General features: G+C 46.5%; 1 protein-coding gene across 1 annotated transcript in view; it reads left to right on the top strand.

Annotated features, from left to right (window-relative positions):
• PHF6 (PHD finger protein 6) overlaps window positions 1–23,918 on the top strand; it is a 187,216-nt gene that overhangs the window by 24,125 nt on the left and 139,173 nt on the right. Inside the window, 2 exon segments of the mRNA XM_029606661.1 lie at window positions 7,229–7,362; window positions 9,042–9,085. Of these exon segments, the coding sequence (XP_029462521.1) occupies window positions 7,229–7,362; window positions 9,042–9,085 (178 nt within the window).

The raw sequence follows: 23,918 nt of genomic DNA, 5'->3' as shown, positions 1-23,918 counted from the left end.
AAGCACAAAGTCGGCGTACGATACATAATGGGGTAGATCTTAAAGTATGCCTGCGCAAACAAGAGTACGCCGAATTTTAATAGATACTGGGGTCGGCGCACGCAAGGCTGTGCAAAATCCGAAATCTAATTGGCCTCGGCGGGAACTCTCCTTCTACACTTGCGCGTGCCGGCCGGTGATTCCCCTGCCCAGGAGCAGTTTCCGAGGCCGCGGCCCCGCCCCCGGATGATGCGCCGCCGCGACATGCCCCCCCCAGGAAAGCCCTGGGACTTACGCACATCCCAGGGCTTGTGCGCGCCGCTGAGCCTATTCAACATAAGCTCGGCGTGCGCAGGGGAAGCTTGGGGCAGGTTTTCGGGGGGGGGGGGGGGGTACACGCACGTATCCCTTTGAAGATGTGCCCCAATGTGTTCTGTTACATACCATACAGTTGTAAAGTTCCAGATATCATTTAGAACTAAACAGCAATCATCCCCTAACATTTCCATCCCCCCCCCCCCCCCCCCCTAACGTCGGCAGACTCCTAGTCTGATACCTGGAAAGGTCAAAATCCGTACGAAAGACTGACCAGCTATTCGTCCTTCACAGCGGGAAGAAACAAGGGGAAGCGGCCTCATGGGCAACCATAGCCCGCTGGATCAAAGAAGTTATCAAGGTGGCCTATATAGAAGCAGGCAAGCCTCCACCTCTACAAGTCAAGGCCCATTCCACTAGAGCCCAGGCAGTGTGTCCTGGGCGGAAACCAAGATGCTGTACCCCTGCCGAGAACTGTCAGGCGGCGACATGGTCCTCCATTCACACTTTCTCCAGGTTCTACCGCCTGGATGTTCAGGCTCGGGAGGACACAGCATTCGCAAGGGCAGTACTAAGTGGGCCATGTGCAGCCTCCCACCCGGTTCGGGAGTAGCTTTTGTACATCCCATTGGTCCTGAGTCCATCTGCTACATGCTAGGAAATGGAGAAATTACTTACCTGATAATTTCGTTTTCCTTAGTGTAGACAGATGGACTCAGCATCCCGCCCACGGCTACCGTCAAACACGGAAGCCTCTGGGGACAATCCCCGAGAGCAAGACAAACACAGGTAAGCCAAGCTTCCCTCTAAGACACCCATACCTACCGGGTGTCGGCGTTTCTCGGTTGAGTGCACTGGTGGTCTCCAACTATAACCACATCAACCAGTTCAAGTTAATCAAAGTTATTCAAGTTATTCAGTCACACATATCCACAATTGCTTTTCGAAGAGAATACTGAAGAGCAGAGCTTCCTGCAGGGGTATATGTATTAGGGCTGACATCAGATTGAAATCTGATCAGTCTCCAACTACTATCAGGAATACACTATTACCCATTGGTCCTGAGTCCATCTGTCTATACTAAGGAAAACGAAATTATCAGGTAAGTAATTTCTCCAATTCTTGTCCATGTTTGTCACCCTAAAAGAGCTCAGATTAGTGAAACATTTCCACTCTTTCCCGCCCCCCCCCAACATACAATATTCACCTGTGTGAATAATGGTTCTCATTTTTATTAGACTGCCAGTTTGCCCAGAACAAAAATTAAACTTGCTTATTTTTCATTTGCTGCTTTATTTCTGGAACTCTTTTTGAAGATGTGTTAAAATTGGCAACTGTCCAGTCCTTTAATATCAAGGCTTTTTAATGATGGATTATATTATTAGTAATCATTTAATTTCATACTTAATTTCTTATTCAAACTTTGAGATAAATGCCATCTGGTCCTGGTGATTCACTACTGTTTGATTTATCAGTTTATTTTAAAACCTCCTGTGTATTCTCCTCAGTAAGTTCCAGATTTAACCCCTGAAAAGAATAACTGACTTAGGAACATAGTAAAATCTTCTGTAGTAAGGAATGGTACAAAGAAAAATAATTCAGTTTCTCAGCTATGGCTGGATTTTCTATGAGTGTATATTTTACCCTAATCTCTTGGTGACCTTATTGACTCTAATTCTAATGTATTTTAAAAATGTTGTTGTTAATTTTTATTCTTTAGCAGGATGCTGCACAGATTTGGTTTTTTGGCCTGCCTTATAACAGTTTTACCCTTAGTCGGGCCGATGCAGTAAAGTGCACTTAGCCTGAGCGCACTGTTAGCCCCCGTTTGGCCGCGCGTTTTTGACGCGCTATTTTTACCCCTTATACAGTAAGGGGTAATAGCGCATGGAAAACACGTGGCCAACCCCCCCCCCCCCCCCCCCCTGAAACTAATAGTGCCCGCAACATGCAAATGCATGTTCATGGGCCTATTAGTCATTCCCGCGTGATACAGAAAGTAAAATGTGCAGCGAAGCTGTACATTTTACTTTCAGAAATTAACGTGCCAAAGGCAGGAGTTAATTTCGGCCGGCACAGGGAAAGTGTACAGAAAAACAGAAAAAAAAAAATTAAAAATCTCACAGCCCACGGGTTGGAAGATGGACGCTCAATTTTGTCGGCATCCGTTTTCCAAACCCGTGGCTGTCAGCGGGTTCGAGAACCCAACACCGGTAAAATTGAGCATCTGCTGTCAAACCCGCTGACAGCCGCCGCTTCTGTCAAAAAGTAGGCACTAGGGGCACGCTAGTGTCCCTAGCGCCTCCTTTTACCGCGGGTCCTCATTTACATTTTTTTTTCTGAATCGCACGCCCAGGAGAGTGGCCTGGGCGCTCGCCAGCTCGGGTTTTTCTGTATCGGCCCGAGTGTTGGACAATTTAAGGCTGGCCAGATAGCCCAGTGGCAAGACTGCATTCTTCCATGCAGGAGATTGAGGTATATTTTGAACCTAGCTCCTGCTACTGGGTTGAGACTAGAAGATGCTATGGAGGCAGCATTCATAGTCCCTGTGGAAAGAGTAGTCCTGGCTTTCATGCACAGTGATATATATATATACCAGCCAGTGTAGAACGCTCTTGTACTAGGCTCCGAAGGGAACTGCGATCTGTTTCCCTTGACTAAGAACTATAATTGAGACTGCCAAGTCAGAAAGTAGGTTGGCATAACTGGGAAAATTCCGGATAACTGCACATGAGGGAACTCATGATGCCCTAGGACTACCAAAGCCAGACGCACAGTAATGAGTAGCAGTGAAGTTGCCAGGGAGTAAAAAGAATAATTAAATTTTTTGAAAAGGTGTTGCAGTTTTTGTATGTTTGTCTTCCTCATTTTGGGCGTCATGTCTGTTTTTTTAATGTCTACTTAATAGCCTCCTTTCCTCTGATATTGAAACATATTTGCTTATAGATTTAAAAAAATATAAAAATATATATTCCACCTTTTGTAAATGGTCAGCCACTTCAAAGTGGACTTCATTCAGGTACTTTAGGGATTTTTCTCTCTCCCCAGAGGGCTTACAATCTAAGGTTCTGCACCTATGGCAATGGAGAGTGAAGTGACTTACTGAAAGTCGCAAGTTGTGTCAGCAGTATTTGAACCCTGGCTTCCCTGGTTTTCAGGTTGCTACTGGTTACTCCACTCCTTTTTGACTGCTTCCTGTCTGTATTTCTAACTAGCTTCCATATTTTGGTGTAGGTGCCCTTTTTAAAGATGTAAAATTTGTGGTGTATTTTTTTGGCCTCATTTCCTTTCCTTCTGAGGATGTTTGATTTGACTACTTTATTTTCTCTGTAATAGAGCAGCTGTTTAAAGATAACTCCTGAACCACTTGCATTAAGGATTGTTAAGAATTGTTTTGCCTCATGTGCTGAAAGTGTATCGTTAGCTTTCTCATTCCTCATTCTCATGGATTAATGACATTGGCGAAACACATGGATACTCCGATAGCTCCTGAGTTTAATCTTCACTAATCATGTATTCTGTTTCAATCTAGAATGTTTATTTTTAATGTGAATAAAATGATGCATCCAGTTTTATAGAGATGCCAAAATTAGATGCTGCCCTGTTGTATTCTCACCTGCTCTTTACTCATGTTTCTACAGTTTATTAATGAAATGGCAGCAGCTTGTTATCATTTTAATGGCGTGTGAGCAGAATAAGATTTTTTTCCACTTTGATTTTTTTTTAATATCCTTTCCATCTATTAGTTCTCGATCTGTGCCAGGTGTTTTTTTGCAGATTGTAGGGTGTAAGCACATTGTGGGGGTGTATGCCTCAATGACACTCCTCTAGTAGGAGGTAGCTTTCTTGCAAAAAAGCCTGTTGGCCTAAGCAATGGAACATGCCTAGTGTGTTTTGTTGCTGGGATTAATGTAGCTGGCACCTTTTGACTGCATGTTCCTGTCCATCTCTTGGAAAACAAATCTAAGTCTTTAACTGCTGACATCAAATGAAAAGCTAGAACTGTGCCTGTGATATGATTCTATTATATTCTAGCTTCAGAAGCAAACTTCTCTTTACTGGCCTGGTTCACTAATTTTTTTCTGTTGCCGCAAATGAGTAGTAGCAAAACTCTTCTTCATAAAAGTTAGAACAAAAGAACATGCCATACTGAGTCAGACCAAGTGTCCATCAAGCCCAGTATCCTGTTTTCAACAGTGGTCAATCCAAGTCACAAGTACTTGGCAAGTACCCAAACATTAAATACATCTCAAGCTACTATTGCTTAATAATTAATAGCAGTTTATATATTTTTCCTCTAGGAACTTATTCAAACCTTTTTTAAACCCAGCTACACTAACTGCTCTAACCACATCCTCTGGCAATGAATTCCAGAGCTTAACTATGCACTGAGTAAAAGAATTTTCTTCTATTTGTTTTAAATGTTACTTGCTAACTTCATGTAGTGCCCTCAGGTCCTTCTAAAGAGTAAATAATTGATTTACATTAACTTAAGTCTTTTCATGATTTTGTAGACCTCTATCATATCCTCCCTCATTCGTCTCTTTTCCAAACTGAACAGCCCTAACTTCCTTTAGCCTTAACTCATAGGGCAGCCGTTCTATGCCACGTATCACTTTGGTCGCCCTTCTCTGTACTTTCTCCAGTGCAACTATATCTTTTTTGAGATGCAGCGACCAGAATTGCACACAGTATTCCAGATGCGGTCTCACCATGGAGCAATACAGAGGCTTTATGACATCCATCCTTTTATTTGCCATTCCCTTCTTAATAATTCCTAACATTGTTTGCTTTTTTGACCGCCACAGCACACTGAGCTGACGATTTCAATGTATTATCCACTATGACGCCAAGTTTTGTTTCCTGGGTGGAAACTCCTAAGATAGAACCTAAATTAGTTACATTTTCTCCTACCATTGCTTAGTGTGCCATTGATTTGTATGTTTTATTTTCGGAGAAATGCTGACTACTGGACTAACCTGAGGCAAAATGGATAGTATGTATTTTTCAATTTTTTAGTACCACTTTTTTTTTTTTAATAGGAGAAACATTGTTTTACCTCCAACTGTTCAGCAAAAGTAATAGGCCTTTGCCATCTTGTCACTCACTGATTAGTAATAATTCATTAACTCATCAGAAATTGCCATGAAGCTTCATGAATGTTGGTACTATTTGTTATATGTATAATGCATTGGCTTTTACTGCAGTGAAATGTACTATAATTTCTTTCTGCTATTTCAAGATTAGTGGGAATATCATGGACTGGATATAACCTACCTCTCACAAGTAGTAGTACAGAGAATGTCTCCAGTCTCAAAATAATCCATTTAAGGCAATGTAATGCATTTGAATTATTGGGATTTGGAGTTCTCATCCATATTTTTTTTTTATGGCCAGTCAGAGCCAGAAGACAAATCACAGTACATTTTTATAATAGCCTATAGCAGCTATTTTGTTTACATTCAGCTTTTCTGTTTGAAAGATGGTTTGGCTTTTGTTTTTGCCATACAGTTTCCTGCAATGCCTAATTTGTGTGTTGGTTACGTTGAAGGGATATTTCAGAGTGTCTCTCCCTTTCTCAGTGTATTGGCTGTGCTGCATATTCAGTAGGTCATTCAATGGCAGCAGTAGGAAATCTTATAGAATTTTTTCTTTTTTTTTTTAAATGATGGGGCGTGTAGAGATTTAAACAGATAAAGTAGTGGGGTTTGGTTGGGGATTGGGAGTAGGAAGAGTTGTTTTAAAAATGGATGTATCCAGAATAGATGGCTGTTACATAACAGCAATAGTCTTTTTTTTGTTTTTTGTGTGTGTTTTATCCCACATCTACAAGAAAAGTTTGAATTATCTACCTTACAGAACTAGAAAAATAAAGTAGTGTATTAATTGTACAAGTGTAACCTTTTGGTTACCTACTTCCTGATATAAACATATATGTTTAATGAGTGACATGAAAAAACTGAAGTGGTGATTTTTGGCCACAAGCTGTACCTGGATAGAAAGAAATACAGGTGTTTTAAAGAGGGCAACTTTCAAGGCCATGTACTTGGTTAAATAGGCTGTGTGAGAATTACCCACCCTCCTAACAGTTAAAGGTGCGTGTGCTCTTCCCTAACACGTGTACTTCTAGCCGCACTAAGAAATAGCCTTCCCCTGTTTGCGTCTTGGCTTGGGGAAGAAAACAGCATGCATGCTTGGCATTTTCAAGAGGATCTGCACTATTTTACCCCCTTCCCCCACCTGGGCAAATAGCAAGTTGAAAGTATATATGAGTGCTTTTGGCACACAGGTTTTGTGCTAGCTGATTTTTAAAGGGGAGCTACCATGGTGTAGTAGCTTCCTTCTGAAAATTAGTCACAGTTTGTATGGTAAAAGTACCCACTTGCTTTGTGTGACTCCACAGGTTACTCAGAATTTCCTCAGTGTGTTTGCACAGCTGATTGCTATCTTTAAGGTAATGTTTGTTCAGTTTCTTAGATATTCTTTAAAAAAAAAAAAAAAAAAAGCTTAGGGTACCACATACACACTTATTTTCTTTTCCTCCATGCTGGAGCTTCCATTTCTGTTGAAATTGAGCCTAACTTTACTCACTGCTATTTATGATGTTGGGAAGAGAAATGAGAAGCTGAGGTGCCAATGACCTTCTTTCACAGCTGCCAGATGTGTTATTTTTTCACCCAGTTGGATCCCACTTTAATCTAGCCACAGCAATAGCCAGCAGTTGAAAGCCACAGACAGTGTCCCTCAGAATTCCATGCACGATGAATCCCACCTCTACATGCTGCTGTTGTATTATGGCTGGAAATAAGCAGAAGATAAAAGGCTGTTTAAAATAAAAATTAAGAACATTAGAATCGGGGTTCCCTAACTTGCATTTCTCCTGTAAGGGTGTCAGCAAAAAATGCCAATTTGTCAATTTTTTTTTCTCTTGCAGATGTGTTCACTGTGCCATTGCCCAGGAGCAACCATTGGCTGTGATGTAAAAACGTGTCATAGGACGTATCATTACTACTGCGCTTTGCATGACAAAGCACAAATGAAAGAAAACCCCTCACAAGGCATTTATATGTAAGACAATTTCATCTATGATGTGCTTGCCATATCGCAGGCACACTTTATCTTCTGTATAAAACTGTGCTGCAGCACTGGGTCTTTAGAATGTTACAGAGTAATCACAAACAGGCCGATTCGGTACAGTGCACTCAGGCCAAGTGCACCATTAGCCCCCATTTGCACGCATGTTTTCGATGCACTATTATTACCCCTTATACAGTAAGGGGGTAATAGCATGTGGAAAACATGTGTCCAACCCCCCCCCCCCCCCCCCCCCCCGAAACTAATAGCGCCCTCAACATGCAAATGCATGTTATTCCCGCGCGATACAGAAAGTAAAATGTGCAGCCAAGCCGCACATTTTACTCTAAGAAATTAAAGCCTGCCCAAAGGCAGGTGTTAATTTCGGCCGGCACCGGGAAAGTGTACAGAAAAGCAGAAAAAACTGCTTTTCTGTACACCCTCCGACTTAATATCATACCGATATTGTCGGAGGTCCCAAAAATAAAAAAAATCTTTAAAAAAAAAAATAAATTTGCCCGCGGGTTGGAAAACAGACGCTCAATTTTGCTGGCGTCTGTTTTCCGAACCGTGACTCAGCTGGTTTGACAACCGATGCCAGTAAAATTGAGCGTCAGCTGTCAAACCTGCTGACAGCCGCCGCTTCTGCCAATAAGGAGGTGCTAGGGACGCGCTAGTGTCTCTAGCACCTCCTTATTAGCGCCAGCCCTCATTTGCATACAGAATCGCGTGCCCAGGAGAGCGGGCGCTCGCCTTGTAGCACCGGCTCTCCCGCGCATTTTACTGAATCTGCCCGAAAGTTGGTGTGGCTGGGAACTGCACTACTGTGACACATATATTGCACATCCTTATCAGAAACTCATGTAGGTATTGCAGCAATATCTGTACAGCATAAGCTTATTAAGATCAACTAATACATGGGCAAATAGGACTTTTTTAAAAAAAAAAAAATAGGAACGAGAGGACTTGATTTGAGAGCAAATATGATGTTAATTACATAAAATCCAATAGGACAACAATGAAAAATCCAGGTGTAAAAGTAAGGAAGTAACCATCCTCAAAGTATATTTGCTTTAATTGTATATTCTGCTGCTAATACTGTTTTCACCCCTAAATTGTTTTACTCCTGTATTATTTACTTTGGTATCTGTCTGTTAATCTGACTTCACTTCCTGCTGTCTTCACAGTGGGAAAACTACTCCAGGACTGAATGTGGATTAGTTTCCTTTTGTATCGCATTTACAGTACATATATTCCTGTTTTGATAAATAACTTCTGAAATTGGGTGGGATTATTTCAGGATTCATGTGGAACATGCCCTCTGATCTCTTAGTCAGAATGCAAGCAATAGTGTAGAATAAATGCGCATCCACTATTGTCTTAGGTATGCATGAAGACCATTAGTTGAAGTCTCAGTGAAGCTGGCACACGTGCTGTCATCGAACGTTATTAAAAATGCATGATGATAGGTAATGACCTTCTCTTAATATACTGACTGCCTGCCTGCCATCATGCCAGTCTATGGTTGCACAGCACTGCAGCAAATCATACAGTAGTATTACAAACATTTTATGTAAAATGCTTGGCTGCACAGCAGCCCAAAAAATGTTGCCAGCAGTATCGCTTTACAGATTTTCAACCTTTTTTTTTTTTTTTTTTTTTTTTTTTTTTAGGATTTATTGCAGAAAACACAAGAGAGCTCCACGGAATGCAGAAGGTAACAATTATTTAGTGTCTTTCTTTTTGTTGTTGTTTTTGCAAGTATTAGAGATTATGTTCAGACATAAATGCAGTGGTTTTTTAATCTGTGAATTGGGATCCACAAATATGTCGCAGAAGACTTGCAAGTGGGTCACAAGAAAATGTTCCTGAGGAAAAGGAAGTATAGAAAGGATGGCATATCCAAACCAAACTTTCTGGATGTGATGTAAATTTGTTTCATCCTGTCATTTTTGTTAGGGCTTCAAGTAGGTTATAAATGGAAGAAAGCTGAAAATTTCCACTTTCCCTATATGTACCCGGATCAGTCCAGACAGTGGATTGAGCCTCCTGTCCAGCAGATGGAGACAGAAAAACTGAAAGGGCATCCCACATCAGGACAGCGCCTCCCCTGCGTCTGTCTCCAGCAGATGCAGGCAGTTGAACCTGCGGTTCCTTAGTCTTATCTAGTTTTTCTCTCTGTGGTGATTTTCATTGTTCTTCCTCTGGTTTGTTTCCAGGATCAAGCAAGTACTGTTCATTTGATTTAAAAAAAATAAAATAAAAATAATAATAAGGAATTCAAACTTTCTCACAAGTGAGACAGTACTGTCTCGCTGCTCTTACTGGGTCTCGGGAGAATTTTCCCCTTGAGTGGTTCAGCCTGGGACCCCTTTCCTGGTTACAGTCTTCCTGGCTTACAGGGGTGATACTGGTGGTCCAGTCACTCCCCCTTTTTTCCTCCCTAGCATGACCCCAGAGATGCCTTAGCAGAGATGTTTTTCCTTGACAGTTTAAATAAATAAAAAAAAAAAACGGGTCTAAAGCTTTTTAGCCGTATTTATACTTGACCGGCACTTACAGGGGGAAGGAGCATTGTAGGGTTCGTTCCCTTCTTACCGCTCACATTCTGCCAGGCACAGCTGATTCAGCTCCATTTTTTTTCTTCTGACCGTGTGGTTTTCTCCTGCACTGATGCCGCTTCAGCGGCTTGTTTAGCCTGTGGGGATCCTGTATTGCGGCTCTCCCGTGACGAGCTGTGCTCCTTCTGTCTTGCCCGGTGGGGAGGGCCCCTCCGAGGCAGCGACACGATCGGCAGCCGAGGTCAGGCGGTAAAGCGGCTCGCAAAGCCATCTCCCTCACAAAAATCCACAGGAACGACGGCCATTTTGTCCTCGGATCTCCCTGCGAATCCAGGACCTGTGGGGGATGGAGAGCCGGTTTTCAATACTTCTCTGCCAGAATTAAGTCCCGTGAACTCCCAGGTGGCAGTCCCGGCCCGGGAAGGTGCACCACTATTTTTCAACGGAATTTGTAATGTTAATGCACAAATCTTTTTTTTGGCTAGCCTGGAGGAGCTGCCTGACCCCCCCCTCCCCCAGCAAAAATCCCTCGGGTCACCACCGGACAGGGCCCTAGGACCCCGGATGTGCCCGGCACCAATAGGGTCAGGACCGTACCGGGCGTACCGGATCCTTCTGACCCTCCTCCGCCCTCTCCTTTACCAGATCTGGATCTGGACACAGATTTATCACTTCTGAATCAGTCGGTCGACGGGGACGATCCGAGAGCCCTTAGGCTATTCCAAAGGGAGGAGCTTGATCCGCTCGTTCCTTTTGTCCTGGATGAGCTTGGTATAGAGGTCCCGTCGCAAGAACCCACCACCGCCTCTACTTCATGGACTGTGGACCCGGTCCTGGTGGGACTGAGGGCTCCGCCACGTACCTTTCCATTCCACCCCATGCTGATGCAACTCCTGCTCCGGGAGTGGGAGTCCCCAGAAGCAGGCCTTCGGGTTGGAAGTGCCATGGATAAGCTTTACCCTCTGCCGGATCAATGTCTAGAGATGCTTAAGGTAACTAAGGTAGATGCCTCTGTTTCCACGGTCACCAAATGCACCACCATCCCGGTGGTAGGGGCTACTGCATTGAAAGATCTTCAGGATCGTAAGTTGGAGCTTCATCTCAAAAGGATCTTTGAGGTTCTGGCTCTCGGAGTCCAGGCGACAGTCTGTAGCAGTCTCATGTAGCAGGCATGCCTCAGGTAGGTTCAACAATTACTCAGCACCCAGGACCTCCCGTCTGCAGAGGTAGAGCGGCTGGAAGCCGCGGTTGCATATGGGGCGGACGCACTCCATGATCTTCTTAGGGTACAGGCTAGAGCCATGATGTCGGCCAGACGACTTCTCTTGCTGCGTAATTGGGTGGCGGACTCCTCTTCTAAATCGTAGTTGGGCACTCTCCTCTTCAAGGGTAAGTTGCTTTTTGGTGAGGACCTGGAACAGCTTATCAAATCCTTGGGTGACAACAAGGTTCATAAGTTGCCTGAGGACCACCCCAAACAGGCCAGGTCACTTTTTCCGTCATGCTCTCGCTTCAGGGGGTAGCGCAGATTCAAAAAGCCGAGAGGAGCCTTCCGACGGAACATCTCAAGCATGGTCGCATTCCTTTCGGGGACGACGACACTTCCGAAACTGCTCCCACCAAAGCCCTGCCACAAAGTCCTTGCAATGAGATACGGCCGGCCCATTCCTCCGTTCCAGACTTAGATGGTCGGCTGTCCCTATTTCTCGAGGAATGGGTCAAAATTACTTCGGATCAGTGGGTCCTCCAGGTGATCGAAAGAAGCTACGCTTTAGAATTTGCTCGGGGTCTCCCGGACCTCTACTTAGTCTCTCCCTGCAGAACTCTGAAGCGACCAGCGGTGTGCCAGACTCTCAACAGACTGCAGGCACTCGAAGCCATAGTCCTGGTCCCTCCACAAGAACAGAGGACCGGCCAGTATTCCATCTACTTTCTCGTCCCCAAAAAGGACGGCTCCTTTTGTCCAATACTGGATCTCAAGAGAGTCGTCAAGGCACTCAAGGTTCCCCACTTTTGCATGGAGACCCTGAGGATGGTCATAGAGGTGGTTCGTACAGGCGAATTTCTCGCCTCCCTCGATTTGACGGACGTCTACCTTCACATCCCAATTTACCAGGAACATCAAATGTTTCAGCATTCTGGGACATCACTATCAGTTTCGGGTGCTCCCGTTTGGCTTTGCCACCTTTCCATGCACGTTTACCAAGGTCATGGTGGTAGTGGCGGCCTTCCTCTGGCGGGAGGGAATCCTAGTCCATCCGTACCTAGACGACTGGCTCATTCGGGCAAATTCGGAGGACCTGTGTGTGGCAGCGTTCAACTGGGTCTTTTCGGTCCTCAATTTTTCCAAGAGCAACCTCAAGCCCTCTCAAGTACTCAAATTCTTAGGAGCACACTTCGACACCCACGCGGGCAAAGTGTTACCCGAGGCTCGTGCGCTCAAGCTTATGGATGAAGTTCAACATCTGTTATCTCTATCGGTTCCCACAGCCTGGGACTATCTCCAGGTTCTGGGTTCTATGGCTTCAACTATAGATTTGGTTCTTGGGCTTTTGCGCATATGCGTCCTTTACAGAAAGCTTTGCTGTCCCGCTGGAAGATAGTCTCGGAGGAATTTCAAACACCCCTGCCGCTCTCCGATGTGACCATCGCCAGCATGCAATGGTGGCTCTCACTCGCTCACCTATTGAAAGGGATGCCCATGCAGACACCTCAGTGGATGATCGTAACGACGGGTGCCAGCCTTCCAGCTGGGGAGCGGTGTGTCAGTTTCAGTCTACCCAGGGACATTGGTCCCTAGTGCAATCCCAGTGGCACATCAATTGCCTGGAGACCCAGGTGGTCCGTCTGGCACTCAAGGCTTTCCTGCCCTTGATCCGCTGCAAGGTGGTGCAAGTCCTCTCCGACAACGCCACCACGGTAGCCTATATCAATCGTCAGGGGGGCACCAGAAATCGTCCGGTGGCCCTGGAAGCCAGCAAACTGCTCTCTTGGGCGGAGCGTCACCTGGATTGGCTGGCAGCCTCTCACATTGTGGGGCAGGAGAATGTTCAAGTCGACTTCCTCAGTTGTCAACGTATAGACCCCGGAAAGTGGGAACTGCACACAATCAGATCCATTGCCCCGGACAAGTGGGGGGCCCCCCACTTAGACCTGATGGCAACTCTGAGCAACGCAAAGGCTCACAGATTCTTCAGCCGCAGATGGGAGCACTGCTCGGAAGGAGTGGATGCCCTGGTTCTCCCTTGGCCTCACGACATCCTTCTCTACGTGTTTCCCCCTTGGCCTCTCTGGTGGGAAAGGTACTCCGAAGGATAGAACTCCACAGGGGGCCCGTCATTCTAGTAGCACTAGAGTGGCCCCAGAGACCGTGGTATGCGGATCTGGTGAAACTCGCAACGGATGGTCCTCTACGCCTCTGTCATCTCCCAAATCTGCTCCATCAAGGTCCAGTATTTTTCAATCAAGCGGATCGTTTTTGTCTAGCGGCCTGGCTTTTGAGCGGCGATGCCTGAGGGAGAAGGGGTATAAGGAGAAGGTTATATCCACTCTGTTGCAGGCCTGTGTTTGAGTGTAGTGCGTGTAGTGCCCCGGTATCCCAGGTCCTCTCCTTCCTACAGAATGGTCTCTCCAAAGGCTTGTCTTTCAATTCCTTGTGGGTGCAGGTTTCAGCTCTCTGTTCCCTCTTAGGTAGTATTGATGGTTACGAGGTGGCGGCCCATCCGGATGTCGTTTGTTTCCTCAAAGGGGCCAAGCATTTGAATCCACCTTTCCGGGCTACTTGTCCTTCTTGGAGCCTTAATTTGGCGCTTTGGGTTCTTTGAGAGGCACCCTTCGAGCCCCTCCGGCGGGCTACGCTTAAGGACATAACCTTAAGACAGTCTTTCTAGTCTTCATTTGCTCGGCCAGGAGAGTGTCTGAGCTCCAATCCTTGTCTTGTAGGGAGCCTTTTCTTTGCTTTCTGATTCAGGTGTCTCCATCAAAACCGTACCCTCCTTTTTACCAAAGGTAGTGTCCTCTCTTCACGTCAATCAGTCAGTGGAGCTTCCTGCTTTTTCTCCAGAAGACATTGCGAGTACACCTAGCGGTGACCTTCGGCACCTTGATGTAAAGAGAGTACCACTGCAGTACTTACAGGTTACAAATGAATTTCGAGTCTCTGATCATTTCTTTGTCTTATGGAGCAGTTCAAATAAGGGAAACGAGGCTTCTAAGGCTATGATTGCTCAATGGCTAAAGGAGGCGATCCCGTCGATGTATATCTTTCAGGGCCGGACGGTTCCGGAGGGCTTAAAGGTCCATTCCTTGCGCTCACAGGCTGCTACTTGGCGCAGAGTCAGTCGCTCTCTCCGCAAGAAATCTGCAGGGCGACTACTTGGAAGTCTTTGCATACTTTTGCTCGTCGTCATCGCCTTGATGTATAGGCAACAGTGTTTGGCTCCTTCAGAAGTCAGATACTTCAAGCGGTTCTGTCTAGTTCCCACCCTACTTAGGGAAGCTTTGTTACATCCCACTGACTGGACTGATCTGGGTACGTACAGGGAAAGGAAAATTGGTTCTTACCTGCTAATTTTCGTTCCTGTAGTACCACGGATCTGTCCAGACTCCCACCCTGACTACTATTCTGCATATATCTGCTTGAAGGTTTTATTCACAGGGTTTTTTTAGGAAATGGCTCCTTACTGTATGAGCTATGAGGCACCGGAAGTATCTGTAAGAGCGTTTTCCTACATGTTTGAATTTCCTGGTTTTCAATTTGACAGTTTACAGTTGTTTACTTGCTTGATCTTTTACTGGTTCACCATCTGTTTGTCTGCTTTGACAACGTTTATACTGAGGGGATGCAGGGGAGGCGCTGTCCTGATGTGGGATGCCCTTTCAGTTTTTCTCTGTCTCCATTTGCTGGACAGGAGGCTCAACCCACTGTCTGGACTACAGGAACGAAAATTAGCAGGTAAGAACCAATTTTCCTGTCTTCTTCTGGGAACAATAATTTGTAAATAGTATGCTGATGGAGCCAGCCAGTTAATACTCCATGATTCTAAATAGTAGATTTAAGTTTAGTTAAAGCACTACGAGTTTGTTGAGCGAACCAAGCCAGCTTCTCTTACGGTGATATGCAGTGACTGGACAGAGAGCAGCTAAGTAGACAGATACAGTTTTCACTTAGCTGTAGGGTAATGCTGGAATATTTGGCCTATATATGGGAGAAAATAGGAAAATACTGGAGACTTAATGGTTTGCTAATGACTGCTAACTTGTAATGAACAGGAAGAATAGACTCCGTATACGGTCTTGGAGGACTGTCTTCCAAGAGATGAATTCTCTTGCTGAAGATAGAACATCTGCTGTGTTGTATTGATTTCCTTTATTAATTTTTTTTTTTTTTTTTTGTACAGATAGGTAATGGTTGACAAACTGTGTCTTGCTTGTGAATTTTTTTTCATTCTACATAACATCTGATTCTCCTAGGACAAGCAGGATGGTAGTCCTCACATATGGGTAATATCTTCCAATGGAGCCCGGCATGGAAAATATTTGTCAAAGTTTCTAGCCCAGCATGCTATCTGTGCATCCACACGAGGTCCCCTTCAGTCTCTCTTCCACTGTGCAGTTGCCTCGCGGTCGGTAGAGTTCTTCAGTTTTTTCTCAATATTTTTTGAGTACTTTCCCGAATTCCTCGTCGGGTTCCCCTTCGTGGTTGGTGCCTGCTCGGTATGGTAAGTTATTTTCTTGCACTTTTTCCAACTTTGCGGTTGATTTCAGACTTCTCACCTCACGGTAATCACCGGTCATCGACCGCTCGCTGGGTGTTTTATGGCATCGACTGATTTTCGTCTGTGCCCACAGTGCCCGTGGACAATGTCCACCATTCCCTGTACGTACCCGGATCAGTCCAGACTCCTGGGTTCTGTCCACTCACCAGCAGATGGAGGCAGAGAAAGTTTCAACTGACACCGCCCCTTCCGTGAGGTGCACCTACGTCAGTATTTCTCTCTGCCTCCAGCAGATGGTGGAGGTGCAAAACCTACAGTCTGGTTCTTAGTTTAAAAAAAAATAGTTTTTCTTGTAAAATTTTACTTTTCTTTTACTGTTTTCTTAGTTTACTTTAGTTTTTAAAAAAAAGTCTTTTTGTTGAGGCAGCGTAAGCGGAGTCTAGCCTCCCAGGAATTTGGCAGGTCCTGAGGGGACCATCCTCCCTGATATTTGAGGCTCTTGGCTTTAGGGGTTGAAAACCCTTGGCCTCAGTTTGCTGCAGCCTTTGGGGTGATACCAGGGAGCTTGGTTCACTCGCCCCACGGAGCAGAGGACCCAGCTTCTTCTCAGGTCATATATTAAAAAAAAAATAATTAAAAATTTTGAATTACTTATTTTAGTTTTGTTTTCTCCTCAGCCGGCTTTTTTTTTTTTTTTTTTTTTTTCAGAATGTGGAGACGCGCGGGCAAGAGTATCTTGCAACGGCCTATGTTCCTCCTTGCCTCCCAGGGGTGGGGGAGGGATCTTTGGGGGCAGCTGGGCTTACCATTTCTTATTCTCTGTCGCTCTGCTAGACTGGGATGCCTGGTCTTTCTGCTGCAGCCTCTTTCCCGCTTACAGCTTCAACGGAGGCTATTTCAGGCTCTTTGCGCTGCTACCCTTGCTACGGAGGGGGGGGGGGGGTTTCTCCTCCTCTTTCTCCACAGCAAGTAGTCTCCGAGGGAGGTGACTTTTTTGCAAATTCAGCTCCTGCTGGTGAGGAGAGTTCTGAGGGGACTTAAGACTCCTCTTCATTTTCTTCAGACTTTATTATGTTTTTACATAAAGCTTACAAGGCCATAAAGTCCTCTAAAAAGAATCCTGAAGGAATTTCTCTTTCAGTACCGCTGTCTTATAAAGCAGCTTCCAAAAGGAACACATCCTCGGGGGGGATGGACGTTCATAAAACTAAACGCTCTCTTAGGACTCCTGTGTCTCGGCCCTTACCTGACTCCTCTACTGATACCTCAGTGTCAGACCAGGATGACCCAAGCGATATTCCTCCTCAAGATCCTGATTCTGCTCAGGATCCCTTGCCCTCTCAAGGTCCCCATGTGGTCGAAGGCGATGATCCTAAAGTGGTCCGCCTCTTTAGGAAAGATGAGCTTATTCCTCTCATTCCTGCTATCCTTGAGGAGTTGGGAATTGATTCCCCGCCAGAGGATTCTCGTATGGGCTCAATTGACCCAGTCATGGTTGGTCTTCGTGGTTCAACTCGGTCTTTTCCATTACATCTCTCAGTCACAGACTTATTTCGTGAATGGGACAATCCTGACTTGGGATTGAAGGTCAGCAAGGCCATGGTTAAGCTATATCCTCTGCCTGAGGATGCTTTGGACCTTTTACGGGTTCCCAAGGTTGATGCAGTGGGCTCTGCGGTTACCAAAAAGACTACTATTCTGGTAACCGGTACTACAGCTCTCAAAGATCTTCAGGATCATAAGCTGGAGGCTCAACTAAAAGATTTTTGAAGTTTCGGCTCTTGGTGTCCGAGCTGCTACATGCAGTAGTTTCGCCTTAAGAGCAGGGCTCCGCTGGGTTCAGCTCCTGCAGAATAATTCTTCTCTTTCTGAGTCCGAAGCTATTCAAGCTGGGCATTTGGAAGCCGCTGTTGCTTACAGTGCTGACGCTCTTTATGATTTATGATGGGAGAATTAGAATGTATAGCAGTGAATGATGACATAGACTTAATTGGCATCTCAGAGACATGGTGGAGATATAAAGTTCCTGGATGGAATAAATGACATTTTTATGGAGCAATTGGTTCAGGAACAGACAAGAGAGGGAGCAATTTTAGATCTAATTCTCAGTGGAGCACAGGATTTGGTGAGAGAGGTAATGGCGGTGGGGCCGCTTGGCAATAGTGATCATAATATGATCAGATTTGAATTAATGACTGGAAGGGGGACAGTAAGCAAATCCAAGGCTCTCGTGCTAAACTTTCAAAAGGGAAACTTTGAGAAAATGAGAAAAATTGTTAGAAAAAACTGAAAGGAGCAGCTACAAAGGTAAAAGGTCTGCAAGAGGTGTGGTCATTGTTTAAAAAAAAAAAAAATACCATCCTAGAAGCATAGTCCAGATGTATTCCGTACATTAAGAAACTTGGAAAGAAGGCAAAATGATTACCGGCATGGTTAAAAGGGGAGGTTAAAGAAGCTATTTTAGCCAAAAGATCTTCATTCAAAATTTGGAAGAAGGATCCAACAGAAGAAAATAGGATAATGCATAAGCGTTGGCAAGTTAAATGTAAGACACTGATAAGACAGGCTAAGAGAGAATTTGAAAAGAAGTTGGCCGTAAAGGCAAAAACTCACAGTAAAAACTTTTAAAAATATATCAGCAGCAGAAAGCTTGTGAGGGAGTCAGTTGGACCGAGGGGTTAAAGGAGCACTTAGAGAAGATAAGGCCATTGTGGAAAGATTATTTAATTTCTTTGCTTCGGTGTTTACTGAAGAGGTTGTTGGGGAGATACCCGTACTGGAGAAGGTTTTCATGGGTAATGATTCAGATGGACTGAACCAAATCACGGTGAACCTAGAAGATGTGGTAGGCCTGATTGACAAACTGAATAGTAAATCACCTGGACCAGATGGTATACACCCCAGGGTTCTGAAGGAACTAAAAAATGAAATTTCAGACCTATTATAAAAAATTTGTAACCTATCATTAAAATCATCCATTGTACCTGAAGACTGGAGGATAGCTAATGTAACCCCAATATTTAAAAAGGGCTCCAGGGGTAATCCGGGAAACCACAGAACGGTTAGCCTGACTTCAGTGCCAGGAAAAATAGTGGAAAGTGTTCTAAACATCAAAATCACAGAACATATACAAAAACAAGGTTTAATGGAACAAAGTCAGCATGGCTTTACCCAAGGCAAGTCTTGCCTCACACATCTGCTTCACTTTTTTGAAGGAGTTAATAAACATGTAGATAAAAGTGAACCGGTAGATGTAGTGTATTTGGATTTTCAGAAGGCATTTGACAAAGTCTCTCATGAGAGGCTTCTAAGAAAACTAAAAAGTCATGGGATAGGAGGCGATGTCCTTTCGTGGATAACAAACTGGTTAAAAGACAGGAAACAGAGAGTAGGATTAAATGGTCAATATTCTCAGTGGAAAAGGGTAAACAGTGGAGTGCCTCAGGGATCTGTACTTGGACTGGTGCTTTTCAATATATATATAAATGATCTGGAAAGGAATACGACGAGTGAGGTTATCAAATTTGCGGATGATACAAAATTATTCAGAGTAGTTAAATCACAAGTGGAATGTGATACATTACAGGAGGACCTTGCAAGACTGGAAGACTGGGCATCCAAATGGCAGATGAAATCTAATGTGGACAAGTGCAAGGTGTTGCATATAGGGAAAAATAACCCTTGCTGTAGTTACACAGTTAGGTTCCATATTAGGAGCTACCACCCAGGAAAAAGATCTAGGCATCATAGTGGATAATACTTTAAAATCGTCAGTTTAGTGTGCTGCAACAGTCAAAAAAGCAAACAGAATGTTAGGAATTATTAGGAAGGGAATGGTTAATAAAATGGAAAATGTCATAATGCCTCTTATATCGATCCATGGTGAGACCACACCTTGAATTCTGTGTACAATTCTGATCGCCGCATCTCAAAAAAGATATAGTTGCGATGGAGAAAGTACAGAGAAGGGCAACCAAAATGATAAAGGGAATGGAACGGCTCCCCTATGAGGAAAGGCTGAAGAGGTTAGGGCTGTTCAGCTTGGAGAAAAGACGGCTGAGGGGGGATATGATAGAGGTCTTTAAGATCATGAGGTCTTGAACGAGTATTTTCCTAGCGTGTAGCAGATGGACTCAGGACCAATGGGTATAGTGTTCTCCTGCTAGCAGTTGGAGACGGATCAGATTTCAATCTGACATCAGCCCTTAGTACATATACCCTTGCAGGAAGTGCAGCTCTTCAGTGTTTTCCGTCTCCATAGCAGTTAGGGACTCTCTGCACACTCTCACAGCGTTCGAACAAATTCAAAGAAGAAAATCCAAATTTTAAAGAACAAACCTACTTGAAGTCGAGCCCTGCTCTCCTGCGGTGATACGCTAGGGTCCCTCCCCCAGTTGAGATTCCCGAGGTGATTTCCGTGGTCCCTCGGAGGTAAGCCTCTGTCCAGTGGCCGAATCGCGGTGAGGACCTAGCCCCCGACCCTCGGGCACGGCTGAGAGGCAGCGGGTGCATCCTCGAGCGTGGCGGTGAAGGTATTTGCCCTCTCTCCCCGCATCTGGAGACCACCCGGGACGCAACCGGGAAGCGCCGAAGACAAGGTAAGGTAGAAATCTTCTGCTTGAATCCGGTCTGAGGATCGAAGTGGAGCACAGGTCGCTGGCCGGGACCAGTGCCACCAGGTTGATCCGCCCTAGCAGGGCCAGGCCCCGGTTATTTCCAAGGGTCTATCCACGTGGAGACTCTCCGAGGGGGGGGTCACCATATTGCTCGCCATCGCCATTTTGGCCCTATTTGCTGCTTGGCCCGAGCGCACATCTCCGACCTAGGCGCACAAAGCACGTGTGCGCGTAGCCTTACACGCACATCAGGTCTTGCGCACAAGTTACATGCGCAGAGCCGGGCGCATATCTACGGCTGGGTGCACAGCTATGCGCACAACTACACGCTTGCCTTAAGCGCACCGGTGCGCATGAGTTTACGCGCAGACAGCCATGGCACCTCCAGAAACAGAGATAAAAGCTCAAGGCCTCTGCCCAGCATGCCACATCAGAGCCGCACAAAGCGAGGAGGCTGATGCCCTGTGCACCCAGTGCGAGGAGGCCCTGGGAGATCCAGTTCAAGGACAGTCCCACCCGGGGCCGAGTTCTAGCTCCTCAGGGGGTACCCCGGACCTAGCCACGGGGACCCCCCCCCCCACATACGGGGAACCCCAAGGATCCAGCGCCCCTCAGCTTTGACCCAGCTTCGATCTCATGGGTGGAGTTCTTCAAGGGGATTCACACCTTTGTTCAAATGCAAACTGAACCTCTGGCTGTCCAGCCACATGCTCCACCAGAGGACCCTCATGCCCCAGGCCCTTCAAGACCTAGGCACAGGCTTCCACTACCCCGAAGCCCCACCTATGGGGACTCTGACATCTCTGAGAAGGAAGCCAAACCCCTAGAAGAGAGGGAGCTCCCCCCGAGGACAGAGCCTCACCGAACCATGAGATGCTTCTTCACAAAGGACGAACTCTCGGACCTGTCAACCAATGCCTGATGGAGCTCGCTATCCCGGGCCCAGGGACTTCGGGGGAACCTAAACCGAACCCCCTGCTGGAGGGTCTCAGACAGACTTCTCGCCATTTCCCTCTCTTAAAAGCAGCACAACAGCTGATTGACCTGGGATGGAGTGCGCCAGAGTCCACATTCAAAGGGGGACGAACCTTGGCAGCCCTTGTACCCCCTGGACCCGGCAACCAAAGATCTTCTCGCATGCCCAAGAGTGGATACCATGGTCTGCGCGGTCTCTAAACGCACCACTATCCCAGTGGACGGAGGAGCTGTGCTCAAAGATACACATGACCGGCATCTGGAGTCCATCCTCAAACAGTCATTTGACATAGCCGCTATGTCTCTACAAATTGCGGCCTGCTGCACCGTGGTGACACGTGCCTGTTTATCACAAACCAGGTACAACACCCCGGGAAAATACATGGAACCAGCAGTATCATTCCTCGCGGACGCTGCTTCCGACCTAGTGCGCACAGCGGCCAGAGGAGTGTCATCTGCGGTGGTGGCCAGAAGGCAACTCTGGCTCCAAAGCTGGTCGGCCGACGCATCTTCCAAAACGCGCCTCACAAGGATGCCCTTCAAAGGATCCCTCCTGTTCGGCAGCGAACTAGAGAAACTGGCCGACAAATGGGGCGAATCCCCATTGCCACGCCTGCCAGAGGATAAGACGAAGAGAAACCAGCGACCCTTCCCCAGGTCCTCCAGGGGCAGAGGTTCACAGTGCTTCAATCCTTACCGGAGCAACTATCAAACCCCCCGCCCTCCGGGCAGGAACCAGTCCTTTCGGACCAAGCACAACAAGAGGGGGAACCAGCTCGGGTGCAGGCCCCAGCCGCACCCCACAATGAGATTCAGCCGACCCATCCAAGGGAAGAAGCCATAGGGGGCAGACTAGCTCTATTCTACCGCAGATGGGTCAAGATAACATCGGACAAGTGGGTCCTAGCCATCATTCGGGAGGGGTACTACCTGGATTTCCTACGAACACCTCCAGACAAGTTCGTGGAGTCCCCCTGCCATGACCCCTTCAAGAAGGCGGCAGTGGAAGCTACACTGTTGAGACCACTGGCCCTCGAGGCCATAACCCCAGTGCCTCCACAGGAAATAAATACTTTTATTTTATCGTCCCCAAGAAAGAGGGAACATTCAGACCCATCCTGGACCTCAAGTCGGTCAACCGCCACCTCGGGATTCCCCGCTTCCGCATGGAAACCTTACGATCCGTTATAAGGGCAGGAGAGTTTCTCACATCCCTGGATCTTTCGGAGGCCTACCTTCACATCCCAATTCATCAGGAAGACCAGCGCTACCTACGCTTCAAAGTCCTGAACCGTCACTACCGGTTCCGGGCACTACCCTTCGGGCTAGCCACAGCACCCCGGACGTTCACCAAGGTAATAGTGGTGGTGGCGGCAACACTGAGGAAGGAAGGAATCCTCATACACCCTTACCTAGACGATTGGCTGATTTATTTATTTATTTATTCAATCTTATATACCGGCTTTCAAGTTCATTTCAAGGCGGTTTACATTGATTGAAGTTGCAGTAGCAACCTTCAAACACATATATACTAAAAACAAAACATGGTACATGAATAAAATACATTAAAACCAAACTAAACCCTTTCAAATCCCAACAATTCTGCCACATCTTCCCAGATACCCCCCTTCCCTCCACCCATCCATCTACCCTCCTCCCCTCCACCCACCCATCTCCCCTCCTTCCCTCTTAGACTCTCCTCTCCCTCCTCTCCTAGTGTCTCTGTACTACTATGGAAAACGGGGTCAACTATTCAGGGCAAAGTCACCGGAGGAAAGCCACCAAGCAACCAGCAGAGTCATAACTCTACTGGAGAGCTTAGGATGGGTGGTCAACACACACAAAAGCTCCCTACAGCCCTCACAGTCGCTGGAATACCTAGGAGTCCGATTCGACACCAAAGAGGACAAGGTCAGCCTGAACCCCACAAGGAGATCAAAATTGTGGAACCGACTGCAAACCTTGCTTGAACGATCCTCGTCCCACAGCATGGGATTACCTGCAAGTCCTCGGGCTGATGGCATCCACACTGGAAGTAGTGCCATGGGCAAGAGCCCACATGAGGCCCCTACAGCGCTCACTTTTATCACTGTGGAGCCCACATTGTACGTCTATCGCTCCCGGGCAGAGTTCGGACCCAGCTACGGTGGTGGCTGCAGGCCAGCCACATGAGCCAGGGATCAAGACTATCCTCCCCAACTTGCACCCTACTCACCACAGATGCCAGTCTACGAGGATGGGGAGCACACTGCGAGGAGTTAACCACCCAAGGACAGTGGAACGCAGAAGAGGCAGGATGGAACATCAACCGCCTAGAAGCGCGGGCAGTCAGACTAGCCTGCCTGCGGTTCGCTCACAGACTTCGAAACAAAGCGGTCAGAGTAATTTCGGACAACGCCACGACCGTGGCCTACATCCGGCAGGGGGGAACCAGGAGCCAACAGGTGTCCCTAGAAATTGACCCCCTGATGGCGTGGGCGGAAGCAAACCTCCAGGAGATATCCGCTGTCCACATCGCCGGGAAAGACATCACGGCAGACTTCCTCAGCAGGGAAAGTCTAGACCCAGGAGAATGGAGGCTGTTGTCCGCAGCCTTCAAGATAGTGAATCGGTGGGGGACACCGGACATGGACCTTCTGGCAAACAGATCCAATGCCCAAGTATCCAGATACTTCAGCCGC

The sequence above is a fragment of the Rhinatrema bivittatum genome, chromosome 6 (assembly GCF_901001135.1).
Source record: "Rhinatrema bivittatum chromosome 6, aRhiBiv1.1, whole genome shotgun sequence".
NCBI classification, from domain to species: domain Eukaryota; kingdom Metazoa; phylum Chordata; class Amphibia; order Gymnophiona; family Rhinatrematidae; genus Rhinatrema; species Rhinatrema bivittatum.
This window is presented reverse-complemented; position numbering and strand designations above follow the sequence as displayed.